Source organism: Salvelinus fontinalis, chromosome 9 (assembly GCF_029448725.1).
Source record: "Salvelinus fontinalis isolate EN_2023a chromosome 9, ASM2944872v1, whole genome shotgun sequence".
NCBI lineage: Eukaryota > Metazoa > Chordata > Actinopteri > Salmoniformes > Salmonidae > Salvelinus > Salvelinus fontinalis.
The window spans coordinates 59235304-59254668 of record NC_074673.1 but is presented as its reverse complement, the minus strand read 5'-3'; the positions used below and the strand labels follow the sequence as shown (position 1 = coordinate 59254668).

The window sequence follows — 19365 nt, the reverse complement described above, 5'->3', positions numbered from 1 at the left end:
TGATGACAGAAGTTCAGTTACCTTTGCATTCTTGGGTACAGGAACAATGGTGGCCATCTTGAAGCATGTGGGGACAGCAGGCTGGGATAGGGAGAGTTTGAATATATCCATAAACACACCAGCCAGCTGGTCTGCACATGCTCTGAGGATGCGGCTAGGGATGGCGTTTGGGCCGACAGCCTTGCGAGGGTTAACACATTTACATGTCTTACTCACTTCGGCCATGGAGAAGGAGAGCCCACAGTCCTTTTTAGCGGGTCGTGTCCGTGGCACTGTATTATCCTCAAAGTTTGTCTGGAAGCAAGACGTCGGTGTCCTTGACGCGGCTGGTTTTTCTTTTGTAGTCCGTGATTGTCTGTAGATCCTGCCACATATGTCTCGTGTCTGAGCCGTTGAATTGCGAATCCACTTTGTCTCTATACTGGCATTTCACTTGTTTGATTGCCTTGCAGAGAGAATAACTACACTGTTTGCATTCGGCCATATTCCTAGTCACCTTTCCATGGTTAAATTCACTGGTTTGCACTTTCAGTTTTGCACGAATGCCGCCATCTGTCCACGATTTCTGGTTAAGGTTGGTTTTAATAGTCACAGTGGGTACAACATCTCCTATACACTTCCTTATAAACTCACTCACCGAATCAGAGGAAACATCGATATTATTCTCTGAGGCTACCCGGAACATTTCCCAGTCTGCGTGATCAAAACAATCTTGAAGTGTGGATTCCGATTGGTCAGACCAGAATAGTCCTTAGCACAGGTACTTCCTATTTGAGTTTCTGCCTATAGGAAGGGAGGAGCAAAATGGAGTAATGGTCAGATTTGCAGAAAGAAGGGCGGGGGAGGGCCTTATATGCGTTGCGGAAGTTAGAGTAACAGTGGTCCAGTGTTTTTCAAGCGTGTGTGTTACAGTCGATGTGCTGATAGAATTAAGGTAGCCTTGTTCTCAAATTTGCTTTGTTAAAATCCCCAGCTACAATAAATGCAGCCTCAGGATATATGGTTTCCAGTTTGCAAAATGTCCAGTGAAGTTCCTTGAGGGTCGTCGTGGTATTGGCTTGAGGGGGATATACACGGCTGTGACAATAAGCGAAGAGAATTCTCTCGGGAGATAATACGGTCGGCATTTGATTGTGAGGAATTCTAGGCAAGGCGAACAAAAATACTTGAGTTCCTGTATGTTGTTACAATTACACCATGAGTGTTTAATCATGAAACATGAAATCACACTCCTCTTCTTCTCGGAGAGATGCTTATTCCTGTCGGTGCGACGCACTGAGAATCCAGGTGGTTGTACCGACTCCGACAGCATATCCCGAGAGAGCCATGTTTCCGTGAAACAGAGTATGTTACAATCCCTGATGTCTCTATGGAAAGCAACACTTGCCCTAATTTCGTCTACCTTGTTGTCTAGAGACTGGACATTAGCGAGTAATATACTCGGAAGCGGTGGGTGGTGTGCGCGCCTACAAAGTCTGACCAGAAGACCGTTCTGTCTCTTCTATGGCGGGGTTGTTTTTGGTAGGCCACTGGAATCAGTTCAAATGCCCTGGGTGGTGCGGACAAAAAATCCGCTTCGGGAAAGTTGTAGTGCTTGTAAGTTGACATCGCTCTGATATCCAATAGTTCTTCCCAGCTGTATGTAATAACACTTAAGATTTTCTAGGCTAACAATGTAAGAAATAATACATAAAAAACAAAATACTGCAAAGTTTCCTCAGGACTAGAAGCGAGACAGCCCTCTCTGTCGGCACCATCTTTAAGGGGAAAATAGGCATGTTTCTCAACATATACACTGACTATGAGAAGAGATTGCGTGACTATTAGCTTAGCAGCCCTATCCCCCAGATAGATCTTCTCATAGTCAGTGTATATGTTGTGAAACATGCTATTTTCCTTGGAAGTACATACTGTCACTTTTCCAAAGCTATACGATATTACAGATAGCAAGTTAATTAATTAAGTCAGATCTCTGAAAAGATTTGTAATGTTGTACTTCTTGTTGATGAAATCTGTCCTAATGTTGGGTTTTTGAGCTAGCACCCAATAAATTACCATTCACTCCTTGAAGAAGAGCGCTCCTTGTCCCAGAATCGCTCAGTATGCACCGTGCGGCCCATTGGCGTAGCATGGGCAACGTTTCCCATCTCCTCAAAAGTATATCTGCCGATGCGAATATCAGACTCCACTCTGTGAGGCACATCAATCTGTCAATTGAATATGGTGAGATTGTTTAGGCAATTTTACAGTCAACTAGCTACTTTACATGCTGATATTGTCTTTGGTATTATTGTGTGTAGCTACGTTTGCTTGCTAGCTAGCTAGCCAGCCAGTCCGTAGAAAGAGCATTGCATTGTGGATTTTGTGGTCGACTTGAGCTGCAACAGATTTCCACAACAATTTTTCATATTGCTACCAACCTTATTGTAATGCTAAAATGAAATATTTGTTCACAAACAATATTTTTCTCACATATTAGTGTTACTTGGCACTGTAAATTAAAGGAATGAGTGGTTTTGGGTGGATTTGTCCTTTAAGCATGCCCTGCTAGACATCAATCACATGTTTGCACAAATTCACCAGTATTAGCAGAGCCCAGATGCGATTCTTTGGAGCTTTACTCTCAATAGGGGCAGCGGTAGGGACACTACTCTTTTTAGGTACCACTGCCGTCAACGCAGTCAGTCTGGCCACTGTCAAAAAGAATGTTAGAGAACTAACAGATGAGCTGGCCCTAATCCAACAACAGATGAAGGCCCAGGCACTTGGGTTGCAACATGTGGGAAAGAATTTCCAAGACACTATTCTTAAACCCTTAGCCAGTGATGAGCGCTGCCGTGCAAGACTGACAACCAGGGATGATGTGACCACCATGCAGGTGGAAATGGTAAGGACATGTGGCTTGTTAACACACCATGCAGCTCCGCACAGAAGGTTGGTGGCACCTTAATTGGGGAGGACGGGCTCGTGGTAATGGCTGGACTGGAATAGGTGGAAGGGTATCAAATACATGGTCTCCATCTGTTTGATGCCATTCCATTTGTTCCGTTCCAGGCATTATAATGAGCCCTCCTCTCCTCAGTAGCCTTCACTGCACCTCCACTACCATGACCTTCTGTAGGACCGTCATGACTCAATCAACCAACATGCCATTTCAAACCAGACAGTCTTTGTTAATGAGCCAGAGGCACTAGTTGTCCACATATAATAATATATATTAATGCCTTAAGGCCAGGCACAACAGGCTGAAATGACATTTTTGCATCTACCTATCAATTTTGAGATTTGTTGGTGTTTTGGTCCATTATTTTCAAAAATTATATTTTCTTAATTTTATCACACTACTGTCATCAACATTTTTATGAATTTTAACCACTTTAAAATGGACATTCATCAATCATTTTAAAGCTCACTGCATTCAATTACACATAATTTAAAAGCCCATTTCATAGAGAGTGTTACAAACGGAACTATATTTAGTAATTTACTTTAAAGAGATGGTGATTGGGTCTAATTAGGCGTTTGGCACTATGAATTCAGTGTACTTGTCTTTAATTGTCATTTCCCAACAGTCAGACTCTTCCCACACTGTAATGGTCCTGTGTGTGTAGCTGGTGTAGAGAGTCAGGCGCAGGACAGCAGAATTGAGTAATCAACATATTTTACTCAAAATACACAGCAACATAACGAGCCCACAAAAAGGACCGATGTACAAAGAACAATCACTTACAAACCAAACATGGGGAACAGAGGGTTAAGTAATAAACAAGTAATTGGTTGAGTGAAGCCAGGTGTGAAAGACAAAGACAGAACAAATGGAAAATTAAAAATGGATCGGCGGTAGCTAGAAAGCCGGTGACGTCGACCGCCGAATGCCGCCCAAACAAGGAGAGGGACCGACTTCGGCGGATTTTTCTCAGCCTCAGAAGCATCTGCATTCAACAAATATTGTGTGGTTATCCTTACATAAATTTATGTTATCATTTTTTATTCTAGATAACATTTAATTTGAAAAAATGCTCAAACAATGCATTTTACGTACATGTCTTTAGTATTTAACAGATAGAAATATATTTTTTCAAGTATTAATCCACAATCTGCGCTGGACAAGTCCGGTCCTGGAGTGTCTTCATTGAAACTCAAAAATGTAGGCTGATTTCATCCAGTTGCCAGAAAAATATATTTGCACGATATGCAAATATGCACATATTTAATGGAATAGTGGCTCGTTTGCATATTTTAATACAATATTTCAGAAAAGTTGTAATACAAACAAGTAATATATTTGAGTTTACGTTCAACTGGCAAAAGTTGTTTGTGATATGAATAACGGAAAAATTGTACCTTATGAGAGTGTGGTGCCTGGATTTAAGCAACACACCATTGAAGTAGGATCGCCCTAGAAACATTAGACAAATGTCCTAATAGAGTCCTTTAGCCAAATGTATGGATGATGTAAAAATGAATGAGACAAATGAGACAAAACAATATGAGAATATTGTCCCTACTGGAAGACGAGGAAAAGGAGACCTTTCCCAGCTACGTGATCAAGCTGATATCGGAGGAGCTTAGCGTGGATGTTTAACTTGAGGATCTGGAGCAACGCCATCGGGCCGGTGTGAAACAGAAGAACACTAAGTACTGTATCGTCGCATGGTAGTCTTTAAGCTGTGGAACTATCAGACCAAAGTCAATATTCTGAAGGCACTGTGGGAAAGGAGATTCAAATCCATGGCCAGGTCATTCGAGTTGTCCAGGGTCTGTCTGCTAAACTGAGGAAAAACCGTAAGAGTTTAATTCTGATCAGGCAGTCACTTGAGGTCTCAACTCCGATTCCCTGCAGTGCTATGGGTATGGAAGGGACCACAGAGGATGGAGTTCACAAGCGCTGATGAAGCACTGAACAGGCTTCAGGAAACCTTTCCAGTTGAAAGAGAGCCCAATGCCCTCAGAAGAGGAAGAAGCGGAAGAAAGTGATAAGCACACAAGGCTACATACAGTTGAGACAATATTCTTTCCCCCTTCTCCCAATACAATCTAGATTCAATTGTCCCCAAATACACTGAAAAAAATATATATACGCAACATGCAACAATTTCAAAGATTTGACTGACTTACATTTTATATACGGAAATCAGTCATTTTAAGAAATTCATAGTCTATGGATTTCACATGACTGGGAATACGGATATGCATCTGTTGGTCACAGATACCTTTACAAAAGGTGGAGGCGTGGATCAGAAAACCAGTCAGTATCTGGTGTGACCACCATTTGCCTAAGGCAACGCGACAAATCTCCTTCACATAGAGTTGATCATTCTTTTGACTGTGGCTGTGCGCAGTTGCTGGATATTAGCGGGAACTGGAAAACGCTGTCGTACACGTCAATCCAGAGCATCCCAAACATGCTCAATGGGTGACATGTCTGGTGAGTATGCAGGCCATGGAAGAACTGGGACATTTTCAGCTTCCAGGAATTGTGTACAGATCCTTGTGACATGTGGCCGTGCATTGAAACACAAGGTGATGGCGGAGGATGAATGACACGACAATGGGCCTCCGGATCTCGTCACGGTATCTCTGTGCATTCAAATTGCCATCTATGAAATGCAGTTGTGTTCGTTGTCCATAGCTTATGCCTTCCCATACCATAAAACTCCGCAACCATGGGAAACTCTGTTCACAACGTTGACATCAGCGAACCGCTCGCCCACCCGACGCCATACGCTGTCGGCCATCTGCCTGGTACAGTTGAAACCGGGATTCATCCATGAAGAGCACACAAATATGTAGTCTATCATCTTCTATGCCAGTGGCCATAGAAGGAGAGCATTTGCCCACTGAAGTCAGTTACGACGCCAAACTGCAGTCAGGACAAGACCCTGTTGAGGACGACGAGCACACAGATGAGCGTGCCAGACTGACCGTTTCTTTATTTTTTTTGTGATCAACATTTTATTTTATTTCATATTGCACAAAATATACAAGGCAGGATTACATTACAAGTATTAGCTGACATGACAACACTAATATACAATACAACTATTTACATAATGTCAGGAGTCCATTAAGTGAGTACACATATGACGGGAAGGAAGTAGGGTTTACAAAAAAAAATATTCTATATTATTCTCAGAAAAGAAAATGTCATCCCCCAGTCCCTTACCATGTACTGTAGGTCCATAGATATCAACAACTCTTGACCAAGATAGATAGAGATTTACATTATACATCCCCATGCATCAACTGTATTTGCCCAAGCTCTGTTTATCACGGCCACTGATCTCTCTATACGAACAATACAATATCTTGAAAATATGATAAACATGTTTGAGGCAAGAGGATTGGAGGGGTAATCCAAGCACTAATCATAACCTTTTTAACCACGCATAAATTATTTTTTTCTGAACCAGTTGCAGTACAAAATGAAGAGTCATCATTCACCAAAAATAAAGGTGCATCTTTGTTCACAGGGAAACCCATCATTTTTGTAAGGAACTCTGGAACATGTTACCAGAACTGGGACACCACAGGACATTCCCAAAACATGTGCATTAGTGTTCCAACTGTCACGTTCTGACCATAGTTCTTGTGTGTTTTACTTGTTTTAGTGTTGGTCAGGACGTGAGCTGGGTGGGCATTCTATGTTGTGTGTCTAGTTTGTCCATTTCTATGTATGCATGATCTGGTTCTCAATCAGAGGCAGGTGTTTGTCATTGTCTCTGATTGGGAACCATATTTAGGTGGCTTGTTTTGTGTTGGGGTTTGTGGGTGGTTGTTTGCTGTCTTTGTGTTCTGCACCAGATAGGACTGTTTTCGGTTTTCACATTTATTGTTTTGTAGTTTGTTGTGTTCACGTTACTCTCTTTATTAAACATGTTGAACACTAGCCGCGCTGCGTTTTGGTCCTCTCCTTCATCCCAGGAAGAAAGCTGTTACACCAACGGCATTCATACGGCATCTATCATGTAACTTCTATGTATAAGCTTATAATGTATAAGCTGATGTGCTGGGTTTTCAGAGGTAACAAATACATTTTCCCAAATGATATCTCAGATATCCCAATCCCTGCATTTCGCAGTTCCATACTAGAGTGACACCCAATGTAGAGCATTTAACAGACAGCAGCCAATCATAAGTGGCAGAGACCATTTTAGACGTTAATGAAGGGTCTATCCATGTAAGCATTATGTGGGATTTTTTAACCTCCCTGGTACCAGTGGGACGCTAGCGTCCCACCTCGACAACAGCCAGTGAAAACAACAGAAATCCCATCATTTAAATTCCTCAAACAAACAAGGATTATACACCATTTTAAAGATAATCTTCTTGTAAATCCGACCACAGTGTCCGATTTCAAAAAGGCTTTACGGCAAAAGCACACCATGTGATTATTTTAGGTCAGCCCCTAGTCACAGAAAACCATACAGCCATTTTCCAGCCAAGGAGAGGGCTCACAAAAGTCAGAAATATCGATTAAATTAATCACTAATCTCTGATGATCTTCATCAAATGGCACTCACAGGACTTCATGTTACACAATAAATGTGTGTTTTGTTCGATAAAGTGAATCTTTGTCCAAAAACCTCAGTTGAAATTGGCGTGTTATGTTATGTACAGTAATCATTGTCTCAAACAAACATCCGGTGAAATTTCAGAGAGCCACATCAAATTACAGAAATACTCATCATAAACATTGATGAAAAATACAAGTTTTATACATAGGATTAAAGATAAACGTCTTGTTAATCCAGCCGTTGTGTCAGATTTCAAAAAGGCTTTACCGCGAAAGTACACCATGCGATTATTTTAGGTCAGCGCCTAGCCACAGAAAACCAAACAGACATTTTCCAACCAAGGAGAGGTGTCACAAAAGTCAGAAATAGCGTTAAAATTAATCACTAACCTTTGATGATCTTCATCTGGTGGCACTCCCAGGTCTCCATGTTAGACAATAAACGTTTGTTTTGTTCGATAATATCCCTCTTTATGTTCAAAAACCTCAGTTTTGTTGGTGCGTTTAGTTCAGTAATCCAAAGGGACAAAGCGCGCTCTCAACATCCAGACGAAAAGTCAAAAAAGTACAATAAAAGTTCGTAGAAACATGTCAAACGATGTTTAAAATCAATTCTCAGGTTGTTTTTGTCATAAATAATCAATAATATTTCAACTGTACAAAAGCTTCGTCAATCTAAAAGGAGAAACAAGAAATGCACGCTCCCAATCACGCGCTGGACTCATGTCCACTCATTGAAAGTGTTGTATCTCCCTAATTTGTCAGAGTAAATGCCTGAAACAATGCCTAAAGACTGGCCACATGTAGAAGAAGCCATAGAGATCATGAACTGGGTCCTAAGTCTTTGTATGGTGTATGGATGGATAGGCTTTCAATGGAAAAACAGCCTTTCAAAATAATAGTACTTCCTGGATGGATTTTCCTCAGGTTTTCGCCTGCCATATCAGTTCTGTTATACTCACAGGCATTATGTTAACAGTTTTGGAAATTTTAGAGTGTTTTCTATCCAAATCTACCAATTATATGCATATCCTAGCTTCTGGGCCTGTGTAGCAGGTAGTTTAATTTGGGCACGCTTTTCATCCAAAATTCCGAATGCTGCCCCCTACCCTAGTGAAGTTAACAAAACTATAATCATTTAGGTGTTGTGGTCTCTATGGAATTCTCCATGTTTTAATGCATGATTGATAGAACCAAGAATTAGTGGCCCCACAATATCCCATATTTCAAGAAACAGCTCAAGAGGGAAACCATCAAGTCATGGTGATTGGCTTCTTTTCTTAGATGTTGATACACTCTTGAGTTCTTCAAGAGGAAGTGGGGAGTCAAGGAATCCAGATTTCTCTCTGTAGAGTTTGGGAAGGTCCAATGATGATAAGAAGTGTGTCATCTTACTATGTTCAGGGTCCGCCTCTGACCTATATATTTGGGAATAAAAATGCCTAAACGTATCATTAATTTCTGCCTGGTCATGTGATATTAATGTTTGTCTATGCTCATTTTCAACAAGCGCAATCGGTTTTTCCAGGTCTAGTACTTTTATACTGTGAGTTGAATTAAGATGTGAGGCAAACGAGGTACAGTTTCCCCTCAAAAAACATTTTGACACCTCCCAAAGTGACTGAGGGGATGTGGCTGTATCTGTATTTTAAACAATAAAAATTATTTCAACTTTGCTGAAAGTTGTGGCAAAAAATAGGGATATGTATGTTATCCTGTTATTATTTAGTTACCTAGTAAATCAATTTGTGTTGTACTGAGTCATGAGTAAGGCTGGGGTTTTTGCAAGGGATGAGGTTATGACTGTTCAGAATGATGATATGATAAGAAGTAATGATTAATAAGATGACTGTTTAGCGATGAAATAGATATGCCTTATAGAGTTTAATTCGGGAGATGGTAGCTCTTTAAACAACCTCTTCCGTGGTGCCACAAATCATAATAAGTTAATTGTTACATGATTAATTTAATCGGGTAACAATTAAACGTAGTGAGTTGATTAAATAAATAACAGTCATCAGATTAATGAAAGTCACGACACACATCTTAGAGTGATTTATAACCATAGTTACAAATACAAAACGTCCTGCATCATCATTATCAGAAGCCACAACCTGAACACATAGTTTTCTATCAAATAATAATAAAACACCATTAGTTTTGTTAGTGGCTAAGGAGTGAGCAACACATTTAAAGTATCTGTTTTGGATTCTATAGACATCAGAATGTTTTAGGTGGGTTTCTTGTATTAGGGCGATATCAACGTTTTTACGTCTGATGTATTCTAAGCATTTGGTACGCTTGATAGCGGAATTTAAACCATGGGAATTTAACAACATTAAGATGAGCTCACGGTTCATTAAAAACCTTTGTCATATACAATGTATGGATAAGTGTATGACAAAAACAAACAAGAAATGTAATAAAAAAACACCTACTTCAATATAAACAGGAGAAAATATTTGTGCACCGTTATACATATTTGTGAACAAACTCTGACAGCTGGGGTTTAACAATAAAATTAACAAAAAGAGTAACCGCCCACAAGACAGGAAGTCTATAGCTTCAACCGCTTGCTTTGGCTGGTAGGAACTCAAATTCTCAAAAATCAGGAGGATCCAAAACAGCGATGCATGTCCCAAGTCCTGTCCCATTATGTCAGCCACTTGTTTTTATCCAACATGACATGAATATGTGGCAAAATTACTTTTCACAGAACATGTTCGTACCAAGCTGAGCACTCTGTATGTTAATCCCCATAAAGTTTACCCTACGCCAGGACTGCTTTACTGACGGGTAAATATTTTAGCCAGGTAACGTCTGTAGCCTGAGCCAAATAATTATCCAGCCAGCTAACCTAGCCAGCTAGCCAACTCAGCTAGCGAGCCACATGCCAGCCAGCTGCATCTTAGCCATATAACCAGACTGCAGATACCAAATTAACTAAATTATGTCGCTGTAACGTCTACTTCCCCTCCCCCTCTCTGGCGCTCATTTTTGCCAGTTTACTTATTATTACGTACACCTGCCACCATCGTTATGCACACCTGCGCCTCATGAGCCTCACCTGGACTCCATCACTTCTATGATTACCTCCCCTATATCTGTCACTCCCTTTGGTTCTTTCCCCAGGCAGTATTAGTTATGTTTCTCATGTCCAGACGCTACTCTTGTTTTGTATTGTTCTATTTAGTATTAGATTCACCCCCTGTACTTACTTCCTGACTCCCAGCGTCTGCATTACAGTCGCTGAATAACAAATAAACATTAGCTAGTTAGCTTAGCATTTGTTGTATCCATTTTACGAGTTAAATTGGGCCTTCATGCGAAAGAGGTATCCAAGTAAAGAGGGGGGCTGTAGTTGTCGGTTTCTTCTGTCTACAGTGGGGAGAATCTGGAGTAATGACTAGGCTCCTTCTCTTGTAGTTGTCCTCAGCTGCAAGGCATTCCTCTACTTCTTCCACAGTATGGAATTCTTGGAGTGTTCCATTTTTCCTTATCTTCAGGATGGCTGGATATATCAGGAACCGGTGAAGTCCTCTTGCTGTAATCTATCGTTTGATGTGGTTGAAGGACTTCCTCTTCAGTGTGGTTTCGTTGCTGTAGTCTGGGTAGAATGCCAGATTGGATCTCCCATGTCTTGGTGGGTTCTCGAGGGCTCTGGTTCCCCGCAGAATATCCTCGGTCCTCAGGGACGGCTACTGTTATTGCCATTTTAGATTCGGTGAGCCCGTTGAATTTCAATCTTCCTCCCTTTTAGCAATGGTATCCATTTTTGCAGATTCACCTGAAGAAAACATTTTCAGTCAGAACCCTCTGCGGTTTCTTCCAGGCCCACCAGACGTATGTCCAGTGTCCTCTTTCTGTCTTCAAGCAACGTCATTTTCTCCCCCAGTTGCTTCACTGCATCTGGCTATGTTGGTGGCTGTTTTCTGTAGCAGTCCTGGCGCTAACCTGCGTTCCCCTGCTCCTCTCTGTTTCTTGCTCCTGTTGTTTTCTAGTCCTTCCCGGTTTTAGCCGTTCTGCCTGCCCTGACCCTGAGCCTGCCTGCCGTTCTATACCCTTTGCTCCCTCTCTGGATTACTGACCCCTGCCAGCCTTTGACCTGTCATTTGCCTGCCCCTGTATTATAAATAAACTTGTTTCTTCGATACATGGTAGTTTGAGAGTTAAGATAGATGTGTTGGAAACTTCCACCATATCCTTAAGTGATTTAATTTCTCCCGAAAGCAGTTCCTCCAGTGATTCCTTAACTGCTTGTTTGACCATTGCCTGCATCAACGTTTGTTGATTCAGAGCCTTCAATGTGGCAGAGGTGGATGTATCCCCAATGGTCTTAGTTGGCTCAGTGTCTTTGTTTTGGGATGCATTTAGGCTTCCCTGTGCCTCAGTTGAGTGTCCTCGGTTGCATAGGTCCACGTTATTAAGCATTTTGAAGGTTCAGAGGCCAGTTGTCAGGAATTTATTATGGATTTTGGTTTTTTGAGACAGTACTCAGAACTATACAAATCTCTGCCAAAAGGCCATCTGACAGTTTGTACAGAAATGATTCGGTTGTGCAAACCTACAGTTTTATCAGCTGTCCAGGTGAACGATCTCAGACGAGCACGCAGGTGAAGCTGGAAGTGGAGGTCCTGGGCTTGTGTGGTTACACGTGGTTTGTAGTTGTGAGGCCGGTTTTACATATTGCAAAAATTCTTTAAAACGACATTGGAGACATTGCTAATGGTAGAGAAATTTTTATTGATTTATCTAGAATTGGGATGGTGTGACTGGGAGGGCATCAGACACTTTTCTGGGGTGTGCGTGGGACCTCCACTCATCCCATTTCACCCCAAGTACACCCCCACCAGCCACTATACTTTGATTTATAAGGTAAAACAAACCAACTTAAGTGGTCTTTCTTCAAATGTATGTACAATGTATGTTTCCACATATCTATTTTTGTTACCAGGTGAGGAGTTTGCGCTAAAAATCCATAGTACAAAGACGTACTTTGCTTTATTTCGTTTTTCTGTGCATTTTTTTTGTGTTTTGACACACGTCTGCTCAGCCCACATACCCACACACTCTATATATGTAATGTTTACAATAACTATGAATTTATACTATGATGATCCCATTCTAAGGAATGCCCACCACTCTCATATACCATATCCGCTAAAAACGTTTGACATAGTTCTTCAATTGATAGATGGAACAGATAAGGTTAACTTTGATTCTATACAAGTAAAAAACAACAAAATCCAACGTATCACATGGATTGTGCATGGGCTCCATGATGGGGTAAAAAAGCATATGGTTCTCGAACACTTAAAGTCAACAGATGTTGTTAGCAGATGTGGTTAGCAGATGTGGTTTTCTTGCAAGAGTCAATGTACATAAACAAATTATAATTCTTGAACATTTAAAGAGGAGTTGGCCAAAAGGCACCTCAAGGATTCTCAGACCATGAGAAACAAGATTCTCTGGTCATGTTGTAAGTGTACAACTAACAATGACTCAATAACCCATGCCTTCTGAGAATGCTATGAAGTCCAAATGTTGTGGGCGGAGCTCGAAAGTTTGCTGTCAGAAGTATTACAATGTAAACGTACTTTTAATCCATGTCTGCATATTTTAAGACATAGCATATGGGGGTGTAGTGAGATACCCAATGGACTGGACGATTCTCTTCTCATCACTCATCTTGAGAAAACGTATACTAAAAACGTGGAAATCATTTAATCCACCATCATTAACACAATGGAAAAAACATATGATTTATTATTGAAATATTGAAATAGCATGGGTGACCTGCGAGACTGAGAAAAATAAATTGGTACAATTTAAGGCCATTTTAAGGCAAACAATAATGCAGGCAATAGGAATGGGGGTGTGAGCATGCGGATCTGGGCAGATGAGATGTAGTCATTGTTTGTGTGCGTCTGTAAATTGATGTTCGTATATGTATGTTTGTATTTGGTGTAAAAAAAAAAACATTCAGTTTTTTTGTAAATTATATTATCAAAAAAATAAATTTTTAAAAGATTCACGCTTGGGGTCCATTAGAGATATTTGAAACTCACGTGTGAAAAGGTTAAAGGATTCCGGATTCTCATCTGATTCTTGGATCCAACTGGGATTTCTGGGAAACCTGGGAATTTTGGGAAAGTTACTGAAATTTTGCGACCGTAGTCCTCCAATATTTTCCTAATCTTAATTTTGCACATGACCTTTGTATTCGGGTAAACCACTTATTGATGTAAATTTGTTTGCTTTGCATCCCAAATGGCACCATATTCCCTATATAGTACTCTACTTTGACCAGCTCTTGTCAAAGGCGGTGGACCATAAAGGAGAAGGGAATTGCACCATAGAGGAGCAGGGAATTATGCACCATAAAGGAGCTTTATGCACTTTTATGCACCTTTATGCACCATAAAGGAGCAGGGAATTGAACTCTGGACTCCCGTGTACCAAGTGGCAACACTCACCACTATACTAAAACTACCCACTATGCTGTTTCCTCAGAGGGGGTAAGAATGAACCCGAACCAGAGCAGCCTGTTCCCAGGAAGGTGGCTATACGGAGACTGCCCTCTACAGACGACATAGATCCGGATGTACTGGACAGCATGCATTCTCTGGGCTGCTTCAGAGACAAGAACAAACTGATGAAGGACCTGCTCTCGGACGAGTGAGTAGTGAACGAGGGATGGATGGTGGGGTGAGGAGGGAGGAAGGGGGGGCAAGGAGGGTGGAACAAAGGGGGGCGGGAGAGAGTGAGGAAAGACGGATGGAAGGGATGGGGAGTGAGAAAGGATGGAGGTGGGAGAAGTGAGGGAGGGAGGGAGGACAAATTAAGATATGGTGGGACAACAGCGGGGGAAAGAAGATCAGAGAAAGGTGGATGGAGGAAGGAGACAAGATTAGATAAGATGATAGGGTGGTGGATGGTACAAAATGAGAAGGGACATAAGAGCGAGAAAGGACAGAAGAAGAGAGGAGAGGACCAGAAGGACGCAAGGACATGAGCATAGAAGGCAGGGAGAGTCGAAAGAGGGAAGGTTGGTGAATGGAGGTGTGAACATTGTGGAAGGTGAGCGGAGGAGAGGGAGAAAGGGAAGGGGGAGAGGGGGATTGTCTTTAAGCTCCAGAGGCCTTGGGTTCTTATGAAATCCTTTGAACCTGTTGCTTTGGATGTCAGCAGACATACATCACTTTGCTGTTATCACATGACTTTGGCAGCAGTGCTTATACCACCTGCTGCACACCTCTGCGTAACAAGCTCCTGGGTCACACTGTTTCTGCACTGCAGGGTTTGTGTGTGTGTGAGTGCACGCGGGAGGTAGAGAGATAGTGTGAATGTGTGTGTTTGTGCTCATGCGAATACCTTTAAGCATTTGTGATAGAGTGTAGTGTGTGTGTGCTTGTTTCACTGTTGGAGCATTTTAGAGCGTCACAAATAAAGCAAAGTGGCGATGCCTTTAGGGAAGGGGTTGTGTGTTGAGATTGTGTTACCTACGACCTTCCTAAGGGTCTGTGAAGGTTTCAGTATGGTTCTCTGAAGGTTCAGTTATGATTCGCTGTGAAGGGCCCAGGCAGCATCCCTAAAGTGACTTATTACACATTTGAAGTGCTCTTCAGTTTTCTGTTATCTCTCCTCTTCATTTTTCTTTCTCTCCCATTTTCTTATTTGCCCTCTCTCATTCGTTTCTCACCCTTTTCTCCGTCCTCTCCTCTCTTTCCTTTCTTTTATTTCCCTTCTCTCCTCTCTGCTATTCTTATCATCTCGCAGCTCTATCTCTCCTCCTCTGGGTCTGAAAGCAAAAGAAAGTCAGAAGCGTTAATTGCATTTATTCTTCTTTTCTTTTTTTAGCTGAAGTTGCAGTTCTTCAATCTATTGCCGCATTCCCCAGACCCTTCCGTTTATATACAACTGGGGCTCTGAGTTTCACAGCCAGAGGAAATCGATCCTTCGTCTGGATAGGCCAGAAAATGTGACTTGTCGCTTCCTATGCAAATGAGGAGTCAGATTTCACATACTCCAATTCAGCTACGAGCGTAGAGTGGCATCTGAAACAGGACACTGAGCTCTTTCGCCGAGTGTACAGCATTTGATGTTGCACCGTTCACAGAGCATTCTGTACATGGAAATGTCAGAACAGGTCCAGAATATAAGGGCACAGGGCGAGACCCAGATGCAGACACAGGAGGCAGATGGTTCAAGTCCAAGATGTTTATTAACAATCCAAAAGGGGTAGGCAAGAGAATGATCGTAGACAGGCAAAAGGTCAAAACCAGTTCAGCGTTCCAGAGGTACAGAATGGCAGGCAGGCTCGAGGTCAGTGCAGGCAGAATGGTCAGGCAGGCAGGAATGAAGTCCAGAAAAACAGTCAAAGGTCAAAACCGGGAGGACTAGTAAAAGAAAATAGAAAAGCAGGAGCTCGGGAAAAACACGCTGGTTGACTTGAACATACAAGACAGGAAACACAGGGATAAATGCACCAGGGAAAATAAGCGACACCAGGAGGGGGTGGAGACAATCACAAGGACATGTGAAACAGATCAGGGCGTGACACAGAATCGCTCAAAGTCCCCTAATTTAATACATTTTCAGATTATTTATATTTCACTGTTATATGGTCATTGCTGGAGCTGTTTCAATGTGCCAATTGTGTTTCAAAAAGACATGCGTGAAATTGATAGATGAATTAACTCAATGTGCATTGAAGACTTTGTACGTAATGAGCTTGGAGTGGCTGAATTAAAAAAAAAATATATATATATAGTGCATTCAGAAAGTATTCAGACCCCTTGACTTTTTCCACATTTTGTTACATCACAGACTTATTCTAAAATGTATTAAATTCCCTCATCAATCTACACACAATACCCCATAATGACAAACCGAAAACAAGGTTTTAGACATTTTTAGTATTCAGACCCTTTGCTTTGAGACTTGAAATTGAGTTCAGGTGCATCCTGTTTCCATTGATCAACCTTGAGATGTTTCTACAACTTGATTGGAGTCCACCTGTGGTAAATTCAATTGATTGGACATGATTCGGAAAGGCACACACCTGTCTATATAAGGTCCCACAGTTGACAGTGCTTGTCAGAGCAAAAACCAAGACATGAGGTCAAAGGATAGGTTTTAAAAAAGATATATAAAATGTATTTTGATTTGTTCAACACTTTTTCGTTTACTACATGATTCCATATGTGTTATTTCATAGGTTTGATGTCTTCACTATTATTCTACAATGTAGAAAATAGTAAAAATAAAGAAAAACCCTTGAATGACTAGGTGTGTCCAAACTCTTGACTGGTACTGTATATTCTTTTATTTTCTTTACTTTGATTTATACAGGGTGTCATTTGCAAGGGAGCCCTGTGAAACATGGACATACAATAAATAATATTAACACAGTAAACACCACGATTAAATAAAACATACATAACATACACAACTATCACATCTCACCGTCATTAAACTCGATCTAAACTGTCCAACGGAGACATTCCATGAGCTGGGGACATAAAACTAAAATAATTTTCCCCCAGGTCAGTGGGACCTCCAAAACCAGCCAGTCCAGAGAACAGGTCTGAAAATTGCTAAATCTCCAGTTAATACACAAGCTGAGGTAGTGGGGGAGTCTCTGAAGAACCACTGTATATACAAAAAGTAGCCAGTGCTGGGCCCTTCTGGTAGTCAGAGACTCCCAGTCAACAGAGCTATAGAAAATGCAGTGATGTGTACGAAAAATGTCCCCAGTGATAAAACGCAGTGCTGAATGATAGACTGAACCTAAAGGTTTTAAAGCAGAGGCTGCCGCATGCAAGTACTGTAGATTGTATCACCATAATCATGTACTGGGAGAAGAGTTGCTTGAACAAACGTCCTTCTACTTCCAAAGAGATGCAGGATTTATTTCTATGTATAAAAGAAACCAATCTTAATTTTAGTTTTTTATTTAAATTTATATTTGCTTAAGGTTTGGTTGTTGTTGTTGTTGCTGAACGGTGTTCCAACCCAGTTCTTCTCAAAAGAGAAGGTACGACTTTTGCTTGTTTGAACATTCATCATTTTATCGGTGTCTAGTGAGGTAATATAAAGTATGTTTTCGGCTGTCATGGAGCATGAAGTCTTTAAAGGAGTGACAGTTGCTCCATTGAGATTATTGGCTGCTATTAGCTATAAACGATTCGCTTTGGTTTATGTAGTATCAACCAACCTGATCCCCCACTTTTTTGCTCAGATCAATCCCCCTTTTGTCGTCTTTCTTCTGCTCTGCAGAGATAACCAGGAGAAGATGATCTACTTCCTGCTGTTGGACCGTAAGGAGAGGTACCCCAGCCACGAGGACCAGAACCTGCCCCCACGCAACGAGATTGGTAAAATAAAATGACCAAGCCCCAGTCACAAGCAGTTGTAAAATCTATGTTGACGGTGAATCGTCTATGTCAACTCACGGAAATATATTAAATCAAGCACTATGAGAAGAAGCCCTCCCCACCTGATTCAGCTCATCAAGGGTTTGATTAGTTAAGTTAAATCAGGTGTGCTAGATCTGGAATATATCAAATACATGGAATGACTGGGGAGCCAGGGAGAGGTTTGAGTGTGCGCTAACACACGTGCATGACTGTCAAACTGCACTGTAGCTAGTGTGTGATCTTCTCTCTCTCCATCTCTCTCTATATATATATCCTTTCTCCCCTCTCTCTGTCTCACCCCTCCCTTCCTCTCCTCAGACCCCCCCAGGAAGCGTGTGGACTCCCCCATGCTGAACCGCCATGGCAAAAAGAGACCGGAGAGGAAGTCTATGGAGGTGCTGAGTGTCACAGACGGAGGCTCCCCCGTACCCGCCAGGAGGGCCATCGACATGACACAGCACGGACAGAGGTACACAAACACACAGGAACAGAGGTACACACACAACCACAACCACACCCACGCACAGACACACACATACAGCACACACACCATTTGAATGTGTTTGACCATGTTCCCTATCCCATCAACTCTGCACGGCATCATCGAGACACCATTAGTCGCTTACCATCTCCACTCTTCTATATTTTGGATATTGTACAAGTGCAATCCATTCACCATTTGTTTTATGCTCTGGATTGACCAGATAACGTAGTGTTCAGAGTGTAGCGAGGTTAGTGGTAAGATAGCAGACAGTAGGGCTAGTTCTGTCAGAGGGCAGTGTTGTGGTCTGACACAAACATGCACACAAGCGCGCCACGTACACACCCATAGACCAACTGACAGATGGACGGACCAATGTCCGTCCGTCCATCCGTCTGTCAGTTAGTCTATGGGTTGGCATGTCATCAAGGCAAAGGGTGGCTATTTTGAAGAATCTCAAATATAAATAATATTTTGATTTGTTTAACACTTTTTTTGGTTACTACATGATTCTATGTGTGTTATTTCATAGTTTTGATGTGTTCACTATTATTCTACAATGTAGAAAATAGTCAAAATAAAGAAAAACCCTGGAATGAGTAGGTGTGTCCAAACTTTTGACTGGTGCAGTATGTGGATTTTACATTGGAAAAACCTGCACATTATTAAGGGGAAAAAAATACATTTTAGTTTTACAGAAATTATAATTAACTGTAATTTGGATAACATCTGTTTTGGTCATTTTTTTTAGATAGTATTATATACACACTGCCTTCTGAAAGACCCCTTGACTTTTTCCACATTTTGTTAGGTTACAGGCTTGTTCAAATATGTATTCAATATTTTTTTTTTCACTCATCAATCTACACACAATACCCCATAATGACAGAGCAAAAACAGGTTTTTAGAATTATTATTGAAATATCACATTTACGTAAGTATTTAGA

General features: G+C 41.4%; 1 protein-coding gene across 4 annotated transcripts in view; it reads left to right on the top strand.

Annotated features, from left to right (window-relative positions):
- brsk2a (BR serine/threonine kinase 2a) overlaps nt 1-19365 on the top strand; it is a 485481-nt gene that overhangs the window by 418886 nt on the left and 47230 nt on the right. For 3 of the 4 annotated variants that reach the window (XM_055934962.1, XM_055934965.1, XM_055934964.1), the window contains exons 10-12: nt 14030-14194; nt 17798-17895; nt 18256-18430. In XM_055934962.1, the coding sequence (XP_055790937.1) occupies nt 14030-14194; nt 17798-17895; nt 18256-18430 (438 nt within the window). The remainder of the gene's footprint in view (nt 1-14029; nt 14195-17797; nt 17896-18255; nt 18431-19365) is intronic. The other variant, XM_055934963.1, reaches the window with a different exon arrangement.